The 27,796-nt window shown below is 44.8% G+C and overlaps 1 protein-coding gene across 4 annotated transcripts; it reads left to right on the forward strand.

The window, feature by feature from the left end:
* LOC132389668 (zinc finger protein 135-like) lies at nt 1–27,796 on the forward strand. 4 transcript variants are annotated; one of them, XM_059962209.1, is made up of 5 exons: nt 1–146; nt 2,716–2,886; nt 5,569–5,745; nt 16,393–16,518; nt 25,391–27,796. In XM_059962209.1, exon 5 carries the CDS (start codon nt 25,796–25,798, stop codon nt 26,933–26,935), a length of 1,140 nt encoding a protein of 379 aa, XP_059818192.1. In that variant the 5' UTR covers nt 1–146; nt 2,716–2,886; nt 5,569–5,745; nt 16,393–16,518; nt 25,391–25,795; the 3' UTR covers nt 26,936–27,796. The 4 variants fall into 4 exon arrangements, with proteins under 4 accessions (XP_059818192.1, XP_059818191.1, XP_059818193.1 ...); XM_059962208.1 differs by lacking the exon at nt 2,716–2,886; XM_059962210.1 differs by lacking the exon at nt 2,716–2,886 and having other exon boundaries at nt 5,573–5,745.

Below are 27,796 nucleotides of genomic sequence, written 5' to 3' on the forward strand. Positions count from 1 at the left end.
TTCCCGGGCTTGGCAGTGCTGTTTTTTCGTTCTTTGTGAAACCGGGTCGGTGGTGAGATCGGGATGGGGAGTGGGTTCTCGCCCCCTTGGACGGGGAGCCGGAGACGGATTATTCTCTGCGGGGCAGCACCAACAATTTTCCTTCGGTGAGTATTGAAGCCGGTTCCGATCGGGGAGTTCTGACGTTGGGTAGTGAGCTCTGAACTCAAACAAAGAAAATCTGCAGTTGCTGGAATTGCGAGCACGCGCACAAAATGCTGGAGGAACTCAGCAGGCCGGGCAGCATCTAAGAAAAGAGTACAGTCGACATAACCGGCCGAAACCCTTCGGCAGGACTGGAGAATAAAGGGTGGGGGTGGGGAAGGGAGAGAGAAACAGAAGGTGATCGATGAAACCTGAAGGGGGAGGGGATGAACTTTCCCGGACTGGCGGCCTCGCCTCGCTTCCTTCACAGAATCTGCCGGGGTCGGTTCGGTGTGAAGGTCTCACAAGGTCTCTGAGATGAGCCGCCGCTCAGCCCCTGTTGTTCTGGTCCTATTAGCAGGATGACGTAAACATATTTCTATGCTGTTACTGACAGAGAATCGTATAATTTGTGTTCCGTGTGTTATCTGAATATACTTGCCTGTGATGCTGCTACAAGTCAGTGTTTCTCTGTAGCTGTACCTTCTCGTACTTGTACACTTGGCAATAAATTCAACAGGACCTGAGAAATCTCAGTGAGATTTGATTAGTGATGATCATCTTCGCAGCTCGGTCGGTGGAATGTAAAGAGACAGTACACTGTTAAATGCAAAACCCTGAATAGTGTTGATGATCAGAGGGATCTTGGAGTCCCTGAAAGCGACCGCACAGATTGATCTGCACAGATTAAGAAGGCAAATGGTGTGGTTCTCTTTATCATTGTGTTCAAAAGTCTGGAAGCTTTATAAGATTAATTAGGCCACATCCGGAGTGTTTCATACATTTGTGCTCGCTCTCGTTCTCTGAAGCATGTCGGGGCTTTGGAGAGGGCGCAGAAGAGGTTTACCAGGACACTGCCTGGAATAGAGGGCATGAGCTATAACGAGAGGTTGGACAAACTTGAGTTGTTTTCTCTGGAGACGTGCCGGCTGGGATGAGACTGAATAGACGTTTATAAGATTACCAAAGGATTAGAAGCAGTGTCTCAGAAAGGCAGCGTCCATTATTAACGAACTCCAGCACCCAGGGCTGCCCTTTTCTCAATGTTACCATCAAAGAGAGAGAGAGGTACAGAAGCCTGAAGGCACACACTCAGTGATACAGGAACAGTTTCTTCCCCTCTGCCATCTGATAGCCAAATGGGCATTGAACTCTTGAACACGACCTCAATATAAATATATAATATTTCTGCTTTTTGCATGATTTTTAATTTATTCATAGAACAATAGAAACCCTACAGAACAGTACAGGCCCTTTGGCCCACAAAGTCGTGCTGACATGTCCCTACTTTAGAAATTACTATAGTTACCCATTGCCCTCTATTTTTCTAAGTTAGTTTTTCTCCAGTGCCGCCAGGTACCTATCCAAAAATCTCTGAAAAGACCCTATTATGCCCACATCCATAAACATTGCCGGCAGCCCATTACACCACTCCCCACCAATCTCTGGCAAAAAAAAAACTCACCCCTGATATCTCCTCTGTACGTACTCCCCAGCAACTTAAACCTGTGCCCTCTTGTGGTAACCAATTCAGCGCTGGGAAAAGGCCTCTGACTATCCACATGATCAATGCCTCTAATAAACTTATATACTTCTATCAGGTCACCTCTCATCCTCTGTCGCTCCAAGGAGAAAAGGCCGAGTTCACTCAACCTATTCTCATAAGGTATGCTCCCCAATCCAGGCAACATCCTTGTAACGTGCCTCTGCACCCTTTCTAAGGTTTCCACATTCTTCCTGTAGTGAGGTGACCAGAATTGAGCACAGTGGAGTGTGACCAGGGTCCTATATAGCTGCAACAAAACCTCTCGGCTCCTAAACTCAATTCCACGATTAATAAAGGTCAATGCACCGTTTGTCGTCTTAACCACAGAGTCAACCTGCATAGTAGGTTTGAGTGTCCTCTGGACTCAGACCCCAAGATCCCGCTGATCCTCCACACTGTGAAGAGGCTTACCATTAATGCTATATTCTGCCATCATGTTTGACCTAATAAATTGAACAACTTCAAACTTATCCAGATTGAAATCCATTTGCAACTTCTCAGCCCAGTTTTGCATCCTTTCGGTATCCTACTGTGACCTCTGACAGCCCTCCACACTATCCACAACACCCCCAACATTTGTGTCATCAGCAAATTTACTAACACATCGCTTCACTTCCTCATCCAAGTCATTTATAACAATCACGATGAGCAATGGTCCCAGATATACATATACTGTAATTCTTATTATTTTATTTTGTGTTTTCTTTTTCTTCTATATTATGTCTTGCATTGAAATGCTGCTGCAAAGTTAACAAAGTTTACACCACACGCCAGTGATAATAAACCTGATTATGAATCTGTGTGGACAGATAATATATTTTTCCTGGGGGTTGAAATGTCTAATACATTTAAGGTGAGAGGAAATCTGAGCGGCAAGTTTGTCTCTTTCCACAGAAGTGGTGGGTAGCTGGACTCTCTGCCTGGGGGGGGGGGGGGGAGACCCCACCAGTCACGTGATCCTGTTTGCCCCTCACATTTATCCACAGATGTAACTAACTCTTCGCGCATGCTCACTGTCTCCGGTTGGGTGGTGTTTTCCTTTCTGCTCAGTGCTGAAGCGAATCGTCTGCGGGATTGGGAAAAGGTCCTCCCCTCCTGGGTCAGGAAGCCAGGGATCAGATCACAGTCTGCGGGCCGAAGATATCATTTTCCCATCAGTGAGTATTGAGACCGATCCCGAGTGGGGAGATCCAATGTTAGCCGTAAGTGCTGAACTGAGGGCCAATTACTCATTTATTTTCCAATTATCTGGGCTCTTCAAAAATATGTAGATGTCACTTAATCTGCATTGAACGATCCAAACCAGGAGCCCAGGCACTTTATTTCCACAGAGTTGAAATGGGAGACCCACCAACAGGTCACATGAGGCTGTTTAACACAGATCTACCCCGCCCTCTGGTTTGTGACTCAAGATCATGTGATGTGCGGTCAGAGTCCCCGTATGTGAGATGATGCTTCCTCCATGTTGTGTTGGGGAATCTGATGTTGGCCACTGAGTCCCGTTAACTTCCCCCAACTTGTCTCACTTCCTGAGCCTCCTCGCATTTGTCTTTGAGCTTTTTGGCTGGTGTCTTCTCCCGGACTGGGGTGGGTGAGGAAGGAGAATGTACCAGGTTGTGAGGATCTTTGATTTCACTACCTGCTTTCCTGAGGGACTGGAAAGTCTAGTGTGAGAATGGTTTCTGTGATGTGCTGATCTGGGTCCAAAGGTGTCTGCTGTTCCTCACAGTCACGGGCAGAGCAGTTACCATGAAAAGCATGAAGTGTCTGAATGGGAAACTTTCTATGGTGTGTTGATAAAAATTTGGTGAGGGTTCAAAGTATATATGGCAAAGTTCTTGTTGTTTTGTTCTAACTTTGTCATTTTAAGATCCTTTATACAGTAGTGAGTACTATTAATTCAGTATCTGTGTATTGCTGGAGAACCATAATTGATCGTCCTTGATTTCTTCTTCACCTCATTCCATCTGCTCATTCCCTGCCCATCTTGTTCAACCTCTGTCCAGTCTCTCTCCCACCAACTTCAGTGACATGCATCAACTATCTGGGTCAACCTTGGTCCACCCTGTGTCACACCTCATTAGTGATATATATGGGCAATCATTCTTGGCTTCATTGTGAAGTATTCTTTTACACCTTCGGCCTTGCTGAGTTGTTTCCAGAATCAGTTTTTGTCAGCTGGAAAGCCAGAGGCTCATCAGGTGCCAGTTCTGTTGTGCATTGGTGTGGAGTCCTATTTTGTGAACTGTGACTGCCTGACACACTTCATCATATTACAGTCAGCAAAGAGTTCTGGGAGAGTTGGTGCTTGGGCTCTAGTCCTGTGATCAGCATTCCAGGGAAATGGAACTGCTGGTGTTTTGGCTTTGACTTTGCTTAGTGCTTCTACAGATGGGGCTGGATGGATGTCCTTCTTCGAGCAGCTGGACATTGGTTGTGGGGAAATCCTGGATTGCACTACCCAGTGTGAGATGTGGGGACAATGTGTGAGACTCTCAGGGTCGGTGAGTGGCAGATTAAGCTGTGTGACTCTGTGAGGTTGGGTCCTGGGATATCATAGTTTTTGATCCAGGGAAAGTGGACCCGGGGATTGAGCTGTTTGGGCTTGTGAGGTGTTGATCGAGTATTTCTCGTCTGGGATCAGATGTTTCTTTCTGGAGTTCCTTTGGAAGCAATGACTGCCAGTCTGAGGAGAGGATGAGTTCCCATTCCATCCTCACAGGGAGAGGCTGTGAGTAAATGGGCTGTTCCGTGTTTACAACAGTAGAGATAGACCCTGAGTTTGGTGTTCAAACTATGCTTCGAAATCCCCCTTTCACTGTCATCTGTCTGTCACTCGGTGGAAATCAGGCAGAATCTCAAGTTGCTGGAGATCTGCAATAAAAACTGAAAATGCTTGGTCATTCTGACAAAACATTATTACCCTGAATTGTAAAGTTTGTTCCTCTCCCAAAGCTGTTCCTTACCTACTGAGAATTTCTGATAATTCTAGTTTCTTTTTATTACATTTACCTTGGAATGGTTTATATTTCCAGAAATTAACCTGGAAATGGAAATGGCTCATTCTGTGCTAGTAGAACAATAGAGAAATCTCAACTTACTCTGTAAATTATCCTGGTATCAATTTATCTCTTATTCCTGGAAATGTGTTCAGTACAATTGCTGCTTGTAAACATGGTTTCCAAAAATAATCTCAGGAATAATCATTGTTATGTATGAGGAGCATTTGATGGTTCTGGACCTGTGCTCAATGGAGTTCAGAGGGACATTGGGGAGTTGTGGGAGGGATGTATGGATAAGTAAACGCACAGAATGCTGAAAAGCCTGGATACAGTGGACATGGAGAGGATGTTTGCATCAGAAGTAGAGTCTGTGATCTGACAGCACGGTCTCAGAAAAAAGATGCTTCCCTTTAAAACTGAGATGAGAAGAATTTTTTGGCTAAAAGATGTCTGATCTGTGGAATTTGTTGCTGCAGAGGTTGGTTGAGGCTGCCATTTTGTATATTTATGACACAAAGTAATATATTCATGATTGGTGAGTAGCTCAGGGTTACAGGAGGAAGGCAGGAATATGGTGTTGGAATAAAAATCAGCCATGGTAAATGGTGGGGCAGACCAGATGGATCAAATCACATAATTCTGTTCCTGACTGTATGATGGCTCCTCCTTGTCCCATATCGTTTTGTGATGTGTGAGGGACAATAAATTGTTCACTGCGATCATTATATCTGCCTTCAATGTTTAAATTTCAGTGAGTTTTGTTCTTAGTAACATTGAGCAGAAATGTTTGGTTCTCCTTTTTAATGTTAACATACTTCATTATCTCTCTGGTTAAAGTTAGACCTGCGGTGAGAAGTTTATTTGAAGAAAAACCCCAACTGGAAGCAAACCACAGCTGAAGACGAGAGAACAGCAACAAGTGAATTGGCCCGAGGACTGAGAACAGCAACTGGAGAGAACAACTCTGCATCAAGAGACTCGGATTTCCCAGTGATTCAGTCAGGAGAAAGTTTGGTGAGTCTCATTTACTCAAAAACATGTCCTTTGGACATTACATACCTGTACAAGGGAAGGTAGGAAATAGCTGGAGTGAGACTGAATGTCCCCAGAAGAACCAGTTATGCTTCTGTCAGACCCAGTTGCAATCAGTCCCGGTCTGGTGATGTGCTTCCAGCAGCCCAGCCCTTTAAAACCACTCCCATTCTGTGGAAGTTGAATCCAGATAAAGTCACTCAGAGACCGTATGGTACAAACTCTTTGTTCCAAGCACCCGGGGCGTACTCAGTTAGTCACTCAGACAGGAACAGACTGTGAATGCTACCACCCTATCCACCAATTCCCCTTACACAATAAATTTATCTGTCCAGATACTCCCCCACACAAGACTGGATGGAGCCAAAATTATTTACTATGACAGCCCCTAAAGACAAATTACAAAATAGTCATAATGGCTCACACACACAGAACAGACAGAAGCTGTCCTATCTCTACACATGAGTGCACAAGGAGATAAGCATCCTGAAACCGTAGCTAGCTACCCTCAAGAAGAAATATGGCTCAGCATGGCTTAGTACATCTGTTGATCATCAGCAGTTTCTTTCAGAAAAACAGGCTGTTATAGATTAACGAAGTGTTAACCCTTTTACATACTTTATCATTCCCTTCTTTAGATCATTACATGATCAACAAAGCAGTAACTTTTTTACAGAGAAAACAACTGAGTACAGCTTTGACTTCTCAGTGGGGAAAAACAACATACATCAGTAATTATAACAATGATATGTACAACTTTTAGGACATAGGATTAGGACTATGCCCCACATATTACCTTACAGGCCTTTGAAGATCACCATTTCAACCCTTCGGTGAACCCGTGTAAATCCTGCCCTACTTTCTTGATGCTGTCAGTCTCCTTGACAGTGTGCTTGGAGAGGGATGTAACGTTAGTAGACTCATCAGGGATATAGGTGCTGCATTCTGTGTCAATAATAGCACAGGTTCCCCCTTTCTCAGCTAGGATAAAATCTAAAGTCGTACGATTCTGTACGACTGTTTGCCAGATTGCAATCATTTCAATGGATGTTTCTGTTACTTGGGCCTGTGTTTCTGTCACAGGGCCCCTGCAGCATTGTGGCCAGCTCCTGAAGTTCTTATAGCCAAATTGATTATCTCTCATGAATTTCTGGCTACGCTATAGGAGAGAAAAACTATCATCAAAAATCGCTCAGTCTCAGTTATTCCTCTCGGCTGCTGGGCTCCTGCAGATATGGCCAGGATGCATGTTTCCCAGCGTAGGAAGTTCCGCTTGGTGGGGCCCTGAGACACCATCCCTCAAAACACTGACAGCCACGGTCATCACAGACTGGACAACAGTTCCTCACTCTCTTCCCCGGGTGTTATTTGAAAAAGCCCAGGCAGATAGTTCCTCACTCTAGTTGAGCAGGATTACTGACATTTGAATCATACTTTTACCATACCAAGGAATTTCAGCACAAACCCAGCAGGCCTCTGGTTCTACCTGCTTGGCATAGGTGTGACAGAGAGACAGAAAGGTGTTAACATGAGGGCCCCCGGGTGCTGGGGTGAGCCCTCTTAAAGACATAAACACGAGCAGCACCGTTACGTACCCAATTGGTTTAAATGAACCAGCAGCTATAGACCACACCTGGAGTCTGGTTTTGATGTTAAAACCACTCTCTTTATTCGTATCTACTTATAATATAACAAATTAAGCAAAATAATCAAAAGTTCAAAAGTGTTATGAGTACACATACGTGTAAATATAACTCCCAAACCTTTGAGCTCAGGGAATACCAAGCTTAAAGTCTTGAGATGGTGAACTATGAAAGTTCAGTTCAGCCATGGAATAAATGACAGGTTAACAGTCGCTGTAGGTTCTATCCGTCGTCGTTCTAAATCTACATACAAATTATCGCCAGAAGCAGCTTATCACAGGCGTACTGTCTTCAGAAGGAACTACCACACAAGCAAGGGTTGACACACAGGTAGATTCCACAAGGTACTCCCAATCCAGATCCAACACACAAAGTATTACCGACAGTGATTTCCACAGAATATCCCTTCTCACAAGTGGTTACCACATAACACACCCGAATCCGGCTAAGGGTTAACAAAAGTGGTAGCCGCGAGATACTCCAACAACATCCCCATATGGATTATACGAATTATCACCAACAGTGATTGGTCACAAGGGTACCTCTTCAAGTGAATTACCACACCCAGGCAAGGGTTAGCACAAGTGGTCCTCACAGGATACTCCCAAGCCAACAGATCCACTCCAGTGGATCAAAGTGACAATCACACATTCAGTACACGCTGGATCAATAGTCAACCCACATTGTGGGCATAGTAGAGTCCAAATAGTGGCCTTTGGCCACTAGGTCCTTTGTTTCGAACCTTCCATCTTCTTTCTTTCTCTCCGGCTGACTGTGTTTGTGACTGTCCTTGCTTAAATAAAACAAACTGTGAGCTATATAAACACAAGCTGCGAACAAGTGTAAACATGCTGCATAGTCAAATAGTTCTGCCCCCCTCTCTCTCTTAGTAAGAATCAAACAGGAGAATATTAGTTCCCTTCGGGGTTGATCGGGATTCGAAAGTCGGGTCCCAAAAATATGTCGAAGCTCGTCACATTCGATTTCGGTCATTGTCAGGCCAATCCATATTATTTGTCTTAATAATGTTGGCTAACTTAGTTGGTAAGCATTGGAGCAGTAAGTCATTAATAATGGGTATTTGTCCCTCCAGTTTAAAGGCTTGGTCTCCTGTGAAACTGCCGTAGCAGGCCACAAATCACATCCACCCATTCACGCTCCGCTTTTAGCGGCTCCCAACCTTTGGCATTCCTTCTGCAGTACATACCTCTATCCCATTCCATTATTTCTCCAACTTGCTGATAATATACTGTTCCACTTTAAACGTATGTCACATCCGGAACTTTTTCCAGTTAGCCGAGGATTTCCTTCCACGCCGCTGTGCGGTGTTGGGAAATCATGTACAAGGCAAGTTACAGCAGTAGTTTGCCATTGCCTTCTGCTGGGTGAATTGTTTTGTTTAAGAGATCACCAGCTCTAACCCAGCACGGATGAAAGTGTGCAAGGGAGTCGGCTGGATTCGAACTCAAGACCTCTCGCCTCAAAGTCCAATTCTGAAGCCAGTAAGCCATCAGTGGCATAGCTGGCAGACTTCCATTTTACATCTGCCTTTTCCTTCCATTCCCTTTTCAATGATTTCCACTTCTTTCCTCAGTTCTTTTTCCATATCAGATTTACTGCTTGTTCAAATGAGGTAATAACCCAGGCTTCCCCCACCCCCCTCAGTCCGTGGCCACATTTTGTTCCCCAATTTCTTACTCAGTGCTATACTAAACATTTGAAAATCTTTTTCCTCGTCCGGAAAACTCTCACACAAAATTGTGTCGGGCTGCTGCTGGCACACTCGTATCAATCGACTGCAATTGACCGATTATCTCTAACTAATTTATCAGGCACAAGGCCTCCTGCTCAATTAACAATCTGATAAATTTACCCAGCAGGCACCTCCTGCTCAATTGATGAATTTACCTGACATGTCTGCTTCCTGGCCACTTAGTAAACTTTATCCAATACTGCCTCCTGCCCACTTAGTAAAAATTTTGCCTACCTTATACTAGTCTCCTGACAGATTTTTTTCCCGATCCTGTCAAGGTATGTGACCAGCCTTGGGCAAGGCACCATACATCCAAAGGAACTAACAGTGAGCGGCAAATGTAAAATACCTATTGGGCTCCCGGTCAGTCCCCACAGTCCCCAGAGTGGTTCAGCTGCTTACTCAGCCCGTCTGCTCAGTGCTCTGTAGATAGAGATCCTGTTTGTGATGCCAAATGTTAAAGCTGAATCTGAATAAAACTCGAGATACAAGCTTCTTATTGACACCACAGTTTATTGCACATTCTTCTGCAGGAGTTTGAGCCCCAGTTGTGAAAGGGAAGGCACGTAAGCACTGCCACTATCTGACAAGTCGACTGACTTAGGTTACAGCCGTATATTTATACATAGTACACCCCATGCATCACTATTTCAAGATGTTATTTGAACTGGTATGCCCACCAAGTTTGTTGGTGCAAATCTTAATTACTTAGATAACAGAGTTTGTTATATTGAGGTTTTAATTATGGATGGATGTACTGTCCAGTCCTTATTCCCTTTGCAAAGCCCTGACTTAATTACAAACAGATGTTCATTCCTGTCCTTATCAGTGAGTCCTCTGCCCCTTACTCAAATGAGGGTAGAATGTATAATGGTATCTAACAACGGTACAGTATACAATGTTATCAGCTCTCAGTGTGCCTCTCTGCAAGCCACAGAGAACTGGCAATGAGCCTGGCTGAGCTAACCACTGAAGACAGTGTTTACTTCGGTTCAAATATTCCTATTCAGTCACAATTATTCTTTTAGCCAGAGGTTACATAGGTTACATAGGTTTTTTGTTTATATATCCTCAATTCCTCAGGAGGGTTCAGGGGAAATATTTATGTCCAATATAGAAACTGGTATTACCTGTGTGTATTGAAGAATGAATTAGGAGAAATTGTTATGGGAAACAGGGAAATGGCAACAGAATTTAATGCGTACTTTAGATCTATCTTCACCAGGGAGGACACAAGAAATCTCCCAGATGTATGGATGGGCCAGGGTCATAAGATATCAGAGGAATTGAGGCAGATTGACATTAGGAAAGAAACTGTGATGAGTAGACTGGTAGGACTGAAGGTTAATAAATCCCCGGGTCCAGATGGTCTGCATCCGAGGGTTCTGAAAGAGGTGGCTCAGGAAATTGTGGATGCATTGGTAATCATTTTCCAATGTTCCTTAGATTCAGGATCAGTTCCTGAAGATTGGAGAGTGGCTAATGTTATCCCACTTTTCAAGAAGGGAGGGAAGGAGAAAACGGAGAACTATCGCCCTGTTAGCCTAACGTCAGTCGTGGGGAAGATGCTTGAGTCCATTATTAAAGACGAAATAGTGGCACATCTTGATGGCAGTAATAGGATTAGGCTGAGCCAGCATGGGTTTTCCAAAGGCAAATCATGCTTGACTAATCTGTTGGAGTTTTTTGAGGGTGTAACAAGGATGTTAGACGAGGGTAAGCCAGTGGATGTTGTGTACCTAGATTTTCAGAAGGCATTCGATAAGATGCCACATAGGAGATTGGTGAGTAAAATCAGAGCTCATGGCATTGGGGGCAGGGTTTCAACATGGATAGAAAACTGGTTGGCAGATAGAAAGCAAAGGGTAGCAGTGAATGGGTGTTTCTCGGACTGGCTGGAGGTGACAAGTGGGGTACCACAGGGCTCTGTATTGGGACCACAGCTCTTTACGATTTATGTCAACAATTTAGATGAGGGCATTGAAAACTATATCAGCAAGTTTGCTGACGATACTAAACTGGGTGGCAGTGTGACATGCGAAGAGTACGTTAGGAGAATGCAGGGAGACTTGGATAGGCTGTGTGAGTGGGCAGATACTTGGCAGATGTCATTCAATGTGAATAAATGTGAAGTTATCCACTTTGGAAGCAGGAACAAGAGGGCAGAGTATTGTCTGAATGGTGTAGAGTTAGGTAAGGGAGAAATGCAAAGAGACCTAGGAGTCCTAGTTTGTCAGTCAATGAAGGTGAATGAGCAAGTGCAACAGGCAGTGAAGAGGGCAAATGGAATGTTGGCCTTTATTACAAGGGGAATTGAGTACAAGAGCAAGGATGTCCTTTTTCATTTGTACAGGGCCCTAGTGAGACCACACCTGGAATATTGTGTACAGTTTTGGTCTCCAGGTTTAAGGAAGGACATTCTGGCAATTGAGGAAGTGCAGCGTAGATTCACTAGGTTGATTCCTGGGATGGCAGGGCTGTTTTACGCAGAGAGATTGGAGAGATTGGGCTGGTACACGCTGGAATTGAGGAGATTGAGAGGGGATCTGATTGAAACATATAAGATTATTAAGGGATTGGACAAGATAGAGGCAGGAAATATGTTCCAGATGCTGGGACAGTCCAATACCAGAGGGCATGGTTTGAGAATTAGGGGTAGGTCATTTAGGACAGAGTTAAGGAAAAACTTCTTCTCCCAGAGAGTTGTGGGGGTCTGGAATGCACTGCCTCGAAAGACGGTGGAGGCCAATTCTCTGGATGCTTTCAAGAAGGAGCTAGATAGATATCTGATGGATAGGGGAATCAAGGGATATGGGGACAAGGCAGGGACTGGTTGATTGATAGTGAATGATCAGCCATGATCTCAGAATGGCGGTGCAGACTCGAGGGGCCGAATGGTCTACTTCTGCACCTATTGTCTATTGTCTATTGTGACAATGCAAGAGGTGCTGGAGAATTTGCAAGTGGAAAGACTTGGAGTAATCTTTGCAAACCTGACTTTTTAAAGAATAATTTAGCAAGCAAACCACATATGAACAATGTGCAAAAGCTCTGGTGAGATGATTCTTCATTACTCGTTACAGGCCTGCTACATAGTGTGTGTGAGAGTGCAGATGAATTCCATCAAACCCGGGGGATATCAAAGTATTTATCGACAGTGATTTGCTCGCTGTGAAAATGATTACCTCTCTGTATAAAATTCACTGTGCACATGTCACTGGGTAAAAAAATGCATGGTACATGATTTATGTGCACACTGGTCATTACAAATTAGAGGGGACATTGTGGGAAATTGGGGAGACCTCCAGTGTCCCTTATGCCCCCACCTACAAGGTGTGCATCCAGCTGCAGCTTGTAACCCTGCACTTTAAGGAGTTGGAACTGGAAATGGATGAATTGGAGTTGGAGCAGGAGATAGATATGACATGAAGAAAGGTGAGTTACACACAAGGTGCAGGACATAGAAAACTGGGCGAGAGTCAGGAAGCGGAATAAAGTTAAATAGCCATCACAGAGAACTCTTGTTGTTATCCCACACAACAACAGGTGGAACACTTTAGAAACTGTTGGGGTGGGGAGGATAGATTACCTGACAGAGAAAAGTCAAAGGGGTGATAGTGAATTCATTAGTTAGGGGAACAGAACAGGAGGGGACTGATATCCTAGTGGTAAGGCTTGCTAGTGCTAGTGTGGGTGGAGAGTGTGGTGGTTAAAATAAGTTGCTGGGGAAATGGGAGCCAGAATGACAGAACAGATAGTGGAGAGGGTGAATTGAATTGAATTGACTTCACAATGTACACTAGAAAGGCCACTCGGCCCATCTGGCTCCGGCAGTGTTTCTGTTCCATATCAGTATATCAAAATCTACCCCTGCCGTTCCTCTCTCACTCTCGCTGAGATGACAGGCTGCAACTAGTTACCACTCCGTGGGATAGGAGATTTCTCTTGAATTTCATAGAATCATAGAAATCTACGATACATTACAGACGCTTTGGCCCGCAATGTTCTGCCGACTATGTAACTTACTCTAGAAATTGCTTAGAATTACCCTCCCGCATAGCTCCATGTATCTATTAACAGACCCTATTGTATCCGCCTCTACCACCGTCGCTGGCGGTGCATTCCACACACACACCACTCTTTGCTTAAAAATCGTAGCTCTGACATCTCCTCTGTACCTACTTCCAAGCAGATTAAACCTATTCCCCCTGGTGTTAGCCGTTTCTGCCCTGGGAAAAAGCCTCTGGCTATCCACGGTACCAATGCCTCTCATCATCTTATACACCTGCATGAATTTCCTCCATGATTTTCTCCAGGCTGAACAAGAGGATGAGCTCACGGTGGTTGTGACGTTGTTCAGGGCTCCGGACGAAGTTGGTTAAACTCCTTCTTCCCCGCTCTTTTCAATGTTTTGGGTCATTTTCAAGAATTTTAAAGGATTGTGCCTCAGACAGCTGGGTTGTTGCAATTGTTACCTACCAGCAGCAACAGATCACTCATGGAGTCTGGTTTCGATGGTAAAAACACTCTCTTCATTAGTATCTACTCCAAATCTAAAAGATTGAACGAAAAATACAGCAATTAACTGTGTTATGCGTATATATAGCTCCTAAACTATCAACCTTGGGATACAATGCTAAAAGTCTTCAGATGGTAAATTAGAAAAGTTCAGTAATCCACGGAATAAGTGAGTGAGAGGAGAGATTTGTAAATCCTCACGAACACGTAGAGAGAAGGCAATTACGAAGAATTCCACACACATTCCACGCTGGGTAAACGAGAAAACAGTCGCCGAAGATCTTATCCGTCGATTAGTTCCGAAATCCACTTAGAAAGATCACCAGGTGACAGTGACAGTGACAGGAATATCGTCAAGTGGTTACCACAGAACACCCGGATTCCAGGCAAGGCCCAACAAAAGTGATACCACAGGATACTCCAACAAATCTACACATATGGATTATACGAAGTGACAGCCAGACATCCGTTGTGCACTGCGTGCCGATGATCAACCCAATCTTTTGGGCGTAGCAGTGACAAGCTGAAGTCACTCTCACTCTCACTCTCTTCCTCTCCCTCTCGCTCTCTCCCTCACTCTCTCTCTCCCCCTCCCTCTCCTCCCTCTCTCCCCTCCCCTCTGTCTCTCTGTCTCTGCTGCAGCGCGTTTGTGACGTCACAGCCGCGCCTCCCTCAGGCACTTAAAGCGACACTCACTCTGCTGTATCTGTCAGTTCACCAGCGCTTGAATGCCGCCGATCCTTGAATGTGGAGGCGGAGATGCTGGAGAAGACAGCGCCCCACTCGCTACAAGGAGAGCTCGAACACGTGTCCATGTCCGTGATCTGATTGGATACATCGCCATGACATTCAGAGCACTGTGACGTCTTCACTGGCTCTCATTTTGGAAGGGATTCAGTCGGCCTTCGCAGATACACCAACAGCTTCCCACTGGGAAGCGGCCGTTCACTTGCTCCGTGTGTGCGAAGAGACTCATTCAGTTAACCCACCTTGTGATGCTCCGGTGAGTTCACAGTAAATAGAGGCCACATTTCTGTCCGGAGTGAGCAAAGAGTTTTACTCACTCATCCCAGCTGCTGCAACACCAGCAACTTCACATCAGGGAGGAAGTTCAAATCAGCTCCGTGTTAAATGTTTCACCATCACGGTGACTGAAGGCAGCTGCAGGTCCATGAGGGGCTGTTACTGTCAGATTCTGCAGTTCTTGCGGCTGCTCATCGCACCCAGGACTGAACCCTGGTCACTTAGCATTGGAGGAGTCTGTTCTGCTGATGTTAGCCTTAAACTAGACTGGTGTTTAATATTGTGGATCTGTGACAGATAAATCACTTCTGTATCAAATTCCGTTTCTCACTAGAGAAGTCCCTGCCGATGTCTCTGTTCCATATCAGAATATCAAAATCTACCCCGGCCATTCCCTTCTCACTCACCCTGAAATGACAGGTTGCAACTAGTCACTACTCTGTGGGAGGAAGGATTTCCACTGAATTTCATAGAATCATAGAAATCTGTAGCACATTACAGATACGTTTAGCCCACATGGTTGTGCCGACCATGCATCATTCTCTAGAAACTGCCTAGTATTACCATACTGCATAGCCACCTATTTTCCTAAGGTCCATGTACCTATCTAAGAGCCTCTTAAAAGGCCCTATTGTATCCGCCTCTACCACCGTCGCTGGCAGTGCATTCCACGCACACACCACTCTTTGCTTAAACAAAACTTAGCTCTGACATCTCCTCTGTACCTACTTCTAAGTAGCTTAAACCTATTCCCCCGCGTGTTAGCCGTTTCAGCCCTGGGGAAAGCCTCTGTCTATCCACACGACCAATGCCTCTCATGACCTTATACACCTGCATGATTTTCTCCGGTTTGAATAAGACGATAAACCCACTGTGATTTTGACGTTCTCTCCCCCCTCTCCATTCCTCCCCTCCCCCTCTCCCCTTCACCTCCTCCCCCCTCCCCTCCTCCTCTATCTCTCCCCTTCTCCCCTCCTCCCCTCCTGTCCTCCACCTCTCCTCCCTTCCCCTCCCCTCCACTTCTCTCTCTCCCTCCGTTGGTGTTTCACGTCACAGACCCACCTCACTCAGGCAATTAAAGGGACACTCACAGTAAACGAACCTGCGGTCTCCTAACACAATGCACCTCTAAAGTCTGACAGCAGATTAGCGAGTGAATCTTCGATGGTGTAGAGTCAGAAACCAAAGAGCTGCCAGATTGAGTCAGACTTTAGGGCTGCAAAGAGGAGGAAGAGGAATCAGACCAGCAGGATTTGGCAGCAAAAGAAAGATTAGAAACATTTGGAAACTGGTTGATCGAAAAAAAAGGTGGTTAATTTCTGCAAAATACTGGTGGCAATCAACAGTCAGGCAGCAATTGTGAAGAGGCATAAAAAGGCAACGTTTAGACCGAGCCCCTTCAGCATGCCTAGCCTGTGTACTCCGCTGCTTAGTTGCTGCTTGAACTGCAGAGTTCCTCCAGCATTTTGTATGTGTGCGTCTCTGTATTCCCAGCAACTGCAGAATCTCCTGTGTTTTATAACTGCATTTTACTTTGGCATTAGATACACATTGATATTGAGTATATTGCTTATGGAAACCGCTTTCTGCGTTAAAACAGCTGCAGATTTTTCTATACACACGAAAAAAATGAGGTATGGACTTTGAACCGGTGCTTGCAGAAATGTTTAATGGCATTGTGATTACCCATAGGGCCATGCGTTAAGAATTCTGCCGGCGCTGAAACGCCGATGAAATGCGCAGGCGTCAGGCTGAGGACGTCCCCGAGTATCACGCATGCGCGCAGTACACAGAAGGCCTTGAAAATGGCGGCTACAGGTAAGAGCGATTCTCCGTGTTTTTATCTTAAACACCGACTTCAGAGCGATTCCTGTGAAATCCGGAGACCGTGGCCAACAATCCCGGGACAGTCCTGCCCTCTTCCCTCTCTCTCAGCCCCACGATCCGTACACGGGCCCCGGGGAGCTCCCGGCTGATGAGGGAATGGGAACCGATGGATTCTCAGACAGAGCTGAGCTCCAGCTATCTAAATGCAAGGATGAGGAACTCGGAGAAAGGGAACAAAATCTTTTACATCAGCAGTTGAGAAAATCACCTTTGTTCTACCTCCCATCACAAAGAAGAGGAAATCTGCAGATGCTGGAAATCCAAGCAACACACACAAAATGCCGGAGGAATTCAGCAATAGTACTCTTTTCCATAGATGCTGCCCGGCCTGCTGAGTTCCTCAGCATTTTGTGTGTGTGTTGTTTGTTCCACCTCCTTTTGTTCTGAACTTTTCTACAGGCGAGAACATGTTTTGACCCATTCGCTCTGGGTACATGATTATATCAGACACCTTTGCCCTGGGCAACAAGTAACTTTCACGTCAGAAATGTGCCAGACTCCAGTGAGACAGACTACTGCCCTTCCCTTCATATTCATTGGCATTGCCATCACAGAGTTCATCACCGTCTGTCATCTGGAGAGGGTTCAGGGGAAATATTTATGTACAACACAGAAACTGGTGTAAAAAAAATACACGGTACATGATTTATGTGCACACTTGTCATTACAAATTAGAGGGGACGTTGGTGGGAAGGAGGGGAGACTTCCAGTGTCCCTGATGCCCTCACCTACAAGATGTGCATCCAACTGCAGCTTGTAACCCGGCACTTTAAGGAGTTGGAACTGGAAATGGTTGAATTCTAGATTATCCAGGAGTTGGAGGGGGTGATAGATATGACAGGAAGAGAGGTGAGTTACACACAAGGTACAGGACACAGGGAACTGGGTGACAGTCAGGAAGGGAAATTAGGTTAAATAGCATCACAAAGTACTCTTGTGGCCATCCCACACAACAACAGGTGGAATACTTTAGAAAGTATTAGGGGGGATTACCTGGCAGAGGAAAGTCAAAGGAGTGATAGGGGATTCATTAGTTAGGGGAACAGAACAGGAAGGGGACTAATATCCTAGTGGTACGGCTGCGAGAGCAAGTGTGGTGGAGGGGGGTGCTGATGTGGTTAAAATGAATTGTAGGGGGAATGGGAGCTAGAATGACAGGACAGATAGTGGAGAGGGTGAATTGAATTGAATTGACTTTCTTACATACATCCTTCATGTAAATGAGGAGTAGAAGTCTTTATGTTACATCTCCATCTAAATGTGTGGTGTAATTTATAGTAATTTATAATAAATAGTTTGTGCATAGAACAGTCAGTATAACATAGATATGCAATTGTATCAGCATGAATTAATCAGTCTGATAGCCTGATAGAAGATGATGTCCCGGAGCCTGTTGGTCTTTTTGCTGTGGTACCGTTTCCTGGATGGTAGCAGCAGGAACAGTTAGTGGTTGTGGTGAATTGGGTCCCCAATATCTTTTGGGCCCTTTTTCCGCACCTGTCTCTGTAAATGTCCTGAATAGTGGGAAGTTCACATCTACAGATGAACTGGGCTGTCTGCACCACTCTCTGCAGGTTCCTGAGATTAGGGGAAGTACAGTTCCCATACCAGGCAGTGATGCAGCCAGTCAGGATGCTCTGTAGAAAGTCCTTAGGATTTCAGGCCCCATCCCCAACTTCTTCAACCATCTGAGGTGGAAGAGGTGCTGCTGTGCTCTTTTCACAACACAGCCGGTATGTACAGACAATCTGAGATGCCTGGTGACGTTTATGCTGAGGAACTTAAAGCTGTTCACCCTCTCAACCCCAGATCCATTGATGTCAAGAGGGGTTAGAGTGTCTCCATTCCTCCTGTCATCCACAACCGGCTCCTTTGTTTTTGTGACAATGAGGGGGAGTTTGTTTTCTTGACACCAGTCAGATGTTGTTCAGACCTCAGACAGAATCAGCAATCAAATGGTTGAGCATGGTGCGATGAATGTGCTGAGCTGTGTATATCACAATACAAGAAGCATCGGAGGAAAGCCAGATGAGCTCAGGACAGGGAATTATGATATTGTGGCCGTTATTGGGGCTTGTTTACACACAACAGTCTGAGGGATTTAGAGATATTTGTAGAGAGATTGCAGACCATGCCAAGAAACAAAGGTTGTTCCAGTAAGTGATTTTAACTTTCCATATATTGACTGGGACTCCCATACTGTAAAAGGACTAGATGGAGTAAAGTTTGTCAAATGTGCCCTTAATCAGTACGTAGAATTCCCGATGTAGAAGTGTGCAATAAGCTGTTAGGAAATGATCCAGGGCTGCTGGTGACAGAATTTATTAAACATCATACCATGAGATTCAAAGTAAAGATGGAAAAAGAGAGGTCTGGACCACGGGTTGAGATTCTAAATTGGAGAAAGGTCAATTTTGATGGTATCAGAAAGGATCTGACAAGTGTGGTTTGGGACAGGCTGTTTCCTGGCAATGGAGTACTTGGTAAATGGGGCTTGTTCAGAAGTGAAATTTTGGGGAAATAGAGCTTGTATGTGCCTGCCAAAGTAAAAGTTGAAAGGTAACTGGTCCAGGGAACCTTGATTTTCAAGAGAAATTGAAGCCCCGGATATTTTGTTCCTCTAAATGCCTCAGACTGTTGGGTGCTACTGAGATCCATTAATGACTACAAATCACAATTCCACACACTGAGCGCATCTGACTTTTTTGTTGTCATCTTCTGTTAGGTTCTAAAACCTTCCAAATAGTTTTTGCTCTTTTGTTTGCCCTCTGTTTGACTTTTATGTTGGCTCTGGCTTCTCATTCCAGCCACTGTTGTGTCCTCAATGTTTTCACTTCTTTGGGATATATTGATCACTCAGCTCTTGCTTGCATTTGCCCTTTCTATACTCTCATGGTACTATATGCTTTTAACAAGTCGTCAATTCAATGTATAATTTCTTTGTTTATTTTTGGAGCCTTTTTTAGGTGCATATGATGATGAGGGGTATTGATCGTGTGGATAACCAGAGGTTTTTTTCCCAGGGCTGAAATGGTTAACACAAGGGGGCATAGTTTTAAGGTGCTTGGAAATAGATACCGAGGCAATGTCAGGGGTAAGGTTTTTTTTACACAGATAGTGGTGGGTGCGTGGAATGTATGCCAGCAGCGTTTGTCAAGGCAGATACAATGGGGTCTTTTAACAGCCTCTTGGATAGGTACATGGAGCATAGAAAAATAGAGGGCTGTGTGCGAGGGAAATTCTAGGCAGTTTCTAGAGTAGGTTACATGGTCGGCACAGGACTGTGGGCCAAAGAGCCTGTAATGTGCTGTAGGTATCTCTGTTCTATGTGAAGGAGCAAAGCAACTTTGGTTATTCGCCAATCCTCTATTACCACCCCGTCACTAAAGATGACTTAATTATCTCTGCTGGGGCCCCTACAATTTCTGCTCTTGCCTCCCACAGGGTCCGAGGGAGCTCCTGGCCATACCCTGGGGATTTATCAGGATGGGTGAAAACATGCTTCCACCAATTCTGTCTGGCTACATAATGATATCAAACACCTTTGCCCTGGCCAACAAGTAGCTTTCACATCACAAATGTGCCAGACTCCAGGGAGACAGACTACCACCCTTAAAGGAAGTATTCCTTGGCATTACCATCACTGAGTTCACCACTTTCAGTCACCTGGGTGAGACTTCAGGGGAAATATTTATGTACAATACTGTGTGTATTGTGGTGATGCAAGAGTTGCTGGGGAATTTTCAAGTGGGAAGAAGAGGAGTGATATTTGGAAATCTGAAATTGAAAGCATCATTTAGCAAGAAAATCACAAATAGGTGGTTTGCAAAAGCTGTGGCGAGTAAATCCTTCATTAACCTGTTACATAGGTTGTGTGAGAGTGCTGATGAACTCAATCAAGACTCAACCAGAGGAGATTAAAGTTCTTACTGACAGTGACTTGCTCGCTGTTGAAATGAATACCTCTCTATATAAAATTCAGTTTGCACATGTTGTTGTCACTGGGTAAAAATTGTACAGTACAAGGTTTTTGCACACACTGGTCATTACAAATTAGAGGGGACATTGGTGGGAAGGCGGGGAGACCTCCAGTGTCCCTGACGCCCTCACGTAGAAGGTGTATATCCAGCTGCACTTTAAGGAGTTGGAGTAGGTAATGGATGAATTCCGCATCATCCAAGCATCAGAGGGTGTGATAGGTATGACGTGCAGAGAGGTGAGTTGTACCCAGGGTGCAGGACACAGGAAACTGGGTGAGAGTCAGGAAGGGGAATGAGGTTAAATAGCCATCGCCGAGTACTCTTGTTGCTGTCCCACACAACAACAGGTGGATGCTTTAGAAACTGTTGGGGGGAATTACCTGGCAGAGGAAAGTCAAAGGGGTGATAGGGGATTTGTTAGTTAGTGGAACAGAAGTAGAAAGGGACGAATATCCTAGTGGCAAGGCTCGCTAGTGCTACCCTGTGGGGTGGGTGGTTAAACTAAAGTTGCAGGGAGGATTGGAGTCAGAATGACACAGCAGATAGTGGAGAGGGTGAATTGAATCGAATTGACTTTATTACTTACATTCTTCATACATGAGTTGCAGAAATCTTTATGTTACGTCTCTGTCTAAATGTGCAATGTGAAATTTATAATAGTTTATAATAAATAGTATGTACAACAGGACAGTCAGGATAAATAAAAGTACAATTGTATCAGCATGAATTAATCAATCAGAGGGCCTGGTGGAAGAAGCTGTCCCTGGGCCTGTTGGTCCGGGCTTTCTGGCTGTGGTACCGTTTCCCAGATGGTAGCAGCTGGAACAGTTTGTGGTTGGGGTGACTCTGGTCCCCAATGATCCTTTTTACACAGTGGCCCTTTTTACACACCTGTTTTTGTCAATGTCCTGAATAGTGAGAAGTTCACATCTACATATGCGCTGGGCTGTCCGCACCACTCTCTGCAGAGTCCTGCAACTGAGTGAAGTACAGCACCCATACCAGGCAGTGATGCAGCCCGTCAGGATGCTCTCAATTGTGCCCCTGTAGAAAGTTGTTAGTATTTGGGGCCCCGTCCCACACTTCCTGAACCGCCTGCGGTGAAAGTGGTGCTGTTGTGCCTTTTTCACCACACAGCCAGTATGTACAGACCAGGTGAGATCCTCGGTGTTGTGTGTGCCAGGGAACTTAAAGCTGTTCACCCTCTCAACCCCAGATCCTGGGTCAGCCTGTCTCCATTTCTCCTGTAGTCTGCAGCCAGCTCCTTTGTTTCAGTGACATTGAGGGCAAGGTTCTTTTTTTGACACCAAACAGATGTCATTCAGACCTCAGGACATGAAATTATGATACTGTAGCCATTACTTGAACTTGCTTGCGCCCAACAGTCTGAGGGATTTCAAGGAACAAATCTGTAGAGAGATTGCGGACTATGCCAAGAAACAAAGGTTGATAAAGTGAGTGATTTTAACTTTCCATTTATTGACTGGAATCCTAGGCTGTAAAAAGACTAGATGGGGTCGAGCTTATCAAATCTACCTTAATCAGTATGTAAAATTCCCGATGTAGAAGTGTGCAATAAGCTATTGGGAAGTGATCTAGGGCGAGTGACAGAAATTAGTGTATGGGAACACTTTGTATCTACTGATCATGAGATTCCAAGTAAATACAGAAAAGCAGAGGCCTGGACCTCTCTTGAGATTCTAAATTGGAGAAAGGCCAATTTTTATGATATTTGCAAGGATTTGACAAGTGTGGATTGGGACAGGATGTTTTTTAGCAAAGGAGAACTTGGTAAGTGGGAGTTCTTCAGAAGTGAAATTTTAAGGGTGTAGAGTTTGTATGTGTCTGACAAAATAAAAGTTGAATGGTAACTAGTGCAGGGAATCTTGGTTTTCAAGAGATATTGAGGCCCTGGATATCTCGTTCCTCTAAATGCCGTGGACTGTTGGGTGCAACCAAAACTCATTAATGACAACCATTTCATAATTCCACTCCTGAACTCATCTGACTTTCCTTTAGTTGTCTTCTTTTGGATTCTAAAAGCTTCCTAATGGTCTTTTGCTCTTTTGTTTGCCCTCTCCTCTGCTTTTATGTTGGTTTTGGTTTCTCATTTAATCCACGGTTGTGCCCTGCTGTCATTCCAATGCTTCCACGTCTTTGGGATGTATCGATTACTCAGCTCTCGAATTGCTCCCAGAAACTCCAGCCATTGCTGCTCCATTGTCACTCCTACCTTTTCTCTTCCAAACAAGTTTGGCCAGCTTCTCTGTCACAGAAACATGGAGAAGTTCAGTACAGAAACAGGCTATTTGGCCCATCTAGTCAATGCCAAAAACATTTAATCTCTCTAATGCAACTACCTGCACCGGGATCATCACCCTCCGTACCCCTACCATCCAGGTACCTGTCAAACTTCTCTTAATGGTGAAATCGAGCTCATATTCTCCACTAGTGCTGACATCTCATTCTGCACTCTCACCACCATTTCAGCAAAGAACTTTTCCAAATGTTCCCATTAAATTTTCACCTTCCCCACTTACCCACTTAACCTCATAATTTTGTTTACTTCTAACAAATCCTCAGAGCAATGTATAATTTCCTTGTTTATGTTTGGAGCCTTTTTTAGGTGTATAAGATGATGAGGGGCATTGAGTGTGTGGATAGCCAGAGGATTTTTTCCCAGCATTAAGATGGCTAACAGGATGGGGCATAGTTTTAAGGTGCTTGGAAATATATGCGGAGGGGATGTCAGGGGTAGGTTTTTTACACAGAGAGTGTTGGATGTGTCAAATGCACTGCCAGCAGCGGTTGTCGAGGCGGATACAACAGGGACTTTTAACACTCTCTCAGATAGTTACATGGAGCTCAGAAAAATAGAGGACTATGCGCTAGGGAAACCCCAGTCAGTTTCTAGAGTAAGTTACATAGTCGGCACAGCACTGTGGGCCAAAGGGTCTGTAATGTGCTATAGATTTCTATGATTCTATGAAATTCAAGGGAAATCTCCAAACCCACGGAGTGGTGACTAGTAGTGAATAGTGGGAAAGTTACTGGAACGTATGTGCAAGAACCGGAAATATAAGTATTTGGATAGATGTGGACTGATTAAGGATAGACAGCATGGCTTTGTGCATGGTAGGTCATGTCTAACCAGTCTTACAGAGTCTCTTGAGGAAGTTATCAGGAAAGTGGTTGAAGACAAGGCAGTGGATGTTGTCTACATGGACGTTAGCAAGGCACTTGACACAGTCTCATATGGGAGGTTGGTCAAGAAGGTTCAGTCACTCAGCATTCTAGATGAGATATTAAATTGGATGAGACACTGTCTTTGGCAGAAGCCAGAGTGTGGTAGCAGATGGTTGCCTCTCTGACTGGAGGCCTGTGACTAGTGGTTGCCACAGGGATCAGTGCTAGATCTGTTGTGGTTTGTCATCTATATCAGTAATCTGGATGATAGTGTGGTTAACTGGATTAGCAGATTTATGACCACCAAGACGGGTGGTGTAGTGGACAGCGAGGAAGACTATCATGGCTTGCAGTGCAATCTGGACCCCCTGGGAAAATGGTTTGAGAAATGGAAAATGGAATTTAATTCAGACCTGTGTGAGCTGTTGCACTTTGGTTTGACCTACCAAGGGAGGTCTTTCACAGTGACTGGTCGGGCACGGAGGAGTGTTGTAGAAGAAAGGGACCTGGGAATACAAGTCCTTAATTCACTGAAAGTGGTATCACAGTTAGATAGTGACGGAAAGAAAGATTTTAGCCCATTGGCTTTCGTGAACCAAATCCTGACAATAGATGGATATTATGTTGACTTGTAAAAGAGGCCTAATTTGGAGTATTGTGTGATGTTTTGGTCACCTACTGACAGGAAAGATTTAAAAGAGATTCAAAGATTTCAGAGAAAATTCACAAGGCTGTTGTCAAGTTTGGAGGACTTGGGTTATAAGGAAAGATTGAACAGGTCAGGACTTTATTCTTTGGAATGTAGAAGATTGAGGTGAGATTTGATTGTGGTAGAGGGGCATAGATAGTGTAAATGCAAGCTGGCTTTCTCCACTGAGATTGGGTAGGACTTCAACCAGTGGCCAGTGGTTAAGGGTGAAAGGTGAAATGTTAAGGGGAACATGAGGGGAAACTTCTGCACACAGATGGTCATCTAGGTTTGGAATGAGCAGCCAGCACAAGTGGTGCACGCGAGCTCGATTTCAACATTTAGGAAGTTTGTGTAGGTACCTGGATTGTAGGAGTGTGGGAGGGGCAATTTAAATAGTTCAGCACAAGACCAGATGGCCCAAAGGACCTGTTTCTGTGTTGTACTTTTCTACAAGAACTTGAAATATTACAAAAATTCACTCTAACCCCTTTTACCAGCTGTGCGGACCAACCAGTCATCTCAGCAGGAATTTTTTTATATGGTGTTAAAGCTGTAGCACTTTAAGTTAATAATACATAAAAGAATTCCCAGATGCACATCCACAAAGACAATTTGCGTGAGACTGTTTCAGTTACTGTGGGGCCAGGCACCCATGCAGCTCAGCAGGAACAGGGAATAATACCAATGGAGAGAGTCAAACTGAGCCAGGTCACAGATTGGAGATGGGAGAAATGCCCCCTTCTTATAGAGACAGGAAGAGCATCGGAGAGTTTGATGGTCATTCCAGATACCAGCACTCTGCCCAGTCAGGAGGTGATTTCTCTCTCCAACTTGGGTAGAACCTCACTGTAACAGTGTGATACCAGATCAAACCTTGGCAACTCAAGTAATCTCATCGGAAATGTTGTCCTAAACCCATTGATGGATTTTGTAAATCTTTTCACAGGTTAAAAACGAGAAGGAATTTGTCGCCGGGGATCTCAAACAGAAAACGCCAGTTTTGCTGTCTCTGTCTGGATATTTAAGAAGTGGAGCGAGGGATTCAATCGACTATCCTTCCTGCTCAGACTGTGGAGAGGGATTCAATTGATCATTTGACCAAATAGCAAGCCAGTCATCTTACACAGGAGAAAGGCTGTTCACCTTCTCAGACAGTGGGAATAGATTCACTCAATTATCACAATTGAAGGTACATCAGCAAGTTCACACTGGGCAAGGCCATTCATCTGTTCTGTGTGTGAGAAAGGATTCAGTTGGACCTGTGGACACACCAGTCAGTTCACACCACACCTGGTAGAGGCTGGTGATCTGCTGAATTTCTGGGAAAAGATTCACTCAGTCATTTGACCTTATGGCTCACCAGCGAGTTCACACTGGGGAGAAGCCATTCACCTGTTCAGTCTGTGGAAAGGGATTCACTCAGTCATCCAACCTACGGAGTCCCCAGCGAGTTCACACTGGGAAGAGGCCGTTCACCTGTTCAGAATGTGAGAAGAGATTCACTCAGTCATCCAACCTACGGAGTCCCCAGCGAGTTCACACTGGAGAGAGGCGCTTCACCTGCTCAGTCTGTGGGAAGAGATTCACTCAGGCATCCAACCTACGGAGACATCAGCGAGTTCACACTGGGGAGAGGCCGTTCACCTGTTCAGTCTGTGGGAAGAGATTCACTCGGTCATCCAACCTACTGTTACATCAGCGAGTTCACACTGGGGAGAAGCCATTCACCTGCTCAGAATGTGGGAAAGGATTCAGTGAGTTATCCAACCTACTGGTACATCAGCGAGTTCACTCTGGGGAGAAGCCATTCACCTGCTCAGTCTGTGCGAAGGGATTCACTCGGTCATCCCAACTACAGAATCATCAGCGAGTTCACACTGGGGAGAAGCCATTCACATGCTCAGAATGTGGTAAAGGATTCAGTGAGTTATCCAACCTACTGGTACATCAGCGAGTTCACACTGGGGAGAAGCCATTCACCTGCTCAGAATGTGGGAAAGGATTCAGTGCTTTATCCAGCCAACTGAGACATCAGCGAGTTCACACTGGGCAGAAACCGTTCACCTGTTCAGAATGCGGGAAGAGATTCACTCAGTCATCCCACCTGCAGAGTCATCTGCCAGTTCACACTGGAGAGAAGCCATTCCCCTGCTCAGAATGTGGGAAGAGGTTCAGTCACTCACGCTCCCTGCAGAGACACCAGTCAGTTCACACTGGGGAGAAGCCGTTCATCTGCTTAGTCTGTGGGAAGAGATTCACTGAGTCATCCAGATTACTGGTACATCAGCGAGTTCACACTGGGGAGAAGCCGTTCATCTGCTTAGTCTGTGGGAAGAGATTCAATAACTCATCCAGATTGCTGGAACATCAGCGAGTTCACACTGGAGAGAGGCCATTCACCTGCTCAGAATGTGGGAAGAGATTCACTCACTCTTCCACACTACAGAGACATCAGCGAGTTCACACTGGAGAGGAGCCATTTACCTGCTGAGAATGTGGGATAGGATTCACTCAGTCACCCCAACTACTGGCATACCAGTCAGTTGTTATGAATCCCTAGGTTTTGTTTGCTGTGGACTGTCATTTTAAGAGAGAGAGATTAGGAAGTTTAATCAGTCTGACTTGCAGCTTGTTTACATCACTCACAGCTTGTTTAGTTTTAACTGAGGACACAGACACTCAGAGTCAGACGGAGATGAAGGAGGAAAAATGGAAAGATCGATACAAGGGAAGTAGGTGCCAAGGGTCACTGTTTGGAATTTTCCTATGCCCGCAAGTATGGGTTAATTATCGATTCATCATACATCGTCTGTGTGGTTGTCACCTCGTTTGATCCATAGGAGTGGATCTGATTTGGGGTATCATGTGAAGACCACCGATGTGTTAACCCTTGCCTGGGTGTGGTGTGGTAATTCACTTGAAGATGATACGCCTTGTGACAAGTCACTTTGGGTGATAATTATTATGTGGATTTGGAAGGATGACAGATAATATCTACAGTGACTGTTCTCTTGTTTTACCACCATGGAACCTGTGGAATTCGACATAATTGCCTTCTCTCGACATTTACCCTGGATTACATATATCTCTCTCATCACCTATTCTGTGGTTGAACTGAACTTTCATACTTTACCATCTCAAGACTCCAAGCCTTGTTCCCCCCAAGCTCAATAGTTTTGGATTTATATTTACACACATATATACACATAACACTGTTAACTTTTGTTTATCTTGCTTAAGTTACTATATTATAAGTCGATTCTAATAAAGATAGTTTTAAGATCAAAAACAGACTCCTGGTGTAGTCTCCACGAGGAAATCTGCAGATGCTTGGAAGTCAAACACACACAAA

Source organism: Hypanus sabinus, unplaced genomic scaffold (genome assembly GCF_030144855.1).
Source record: "Hypanus sabinus isolate sHypSab1 unplaced genomic scaffold, sHypSab1.hap1 scaffold_62, whole genome shotgun sequence".
In the NCBI taxonomy this organism is placed as follows: Eukaryota; Metazoa; Chordata; class Chondrichthyes; order Myliobatiformes; family Dasyatidae; genus Hypanus; species Hypanus sabinus.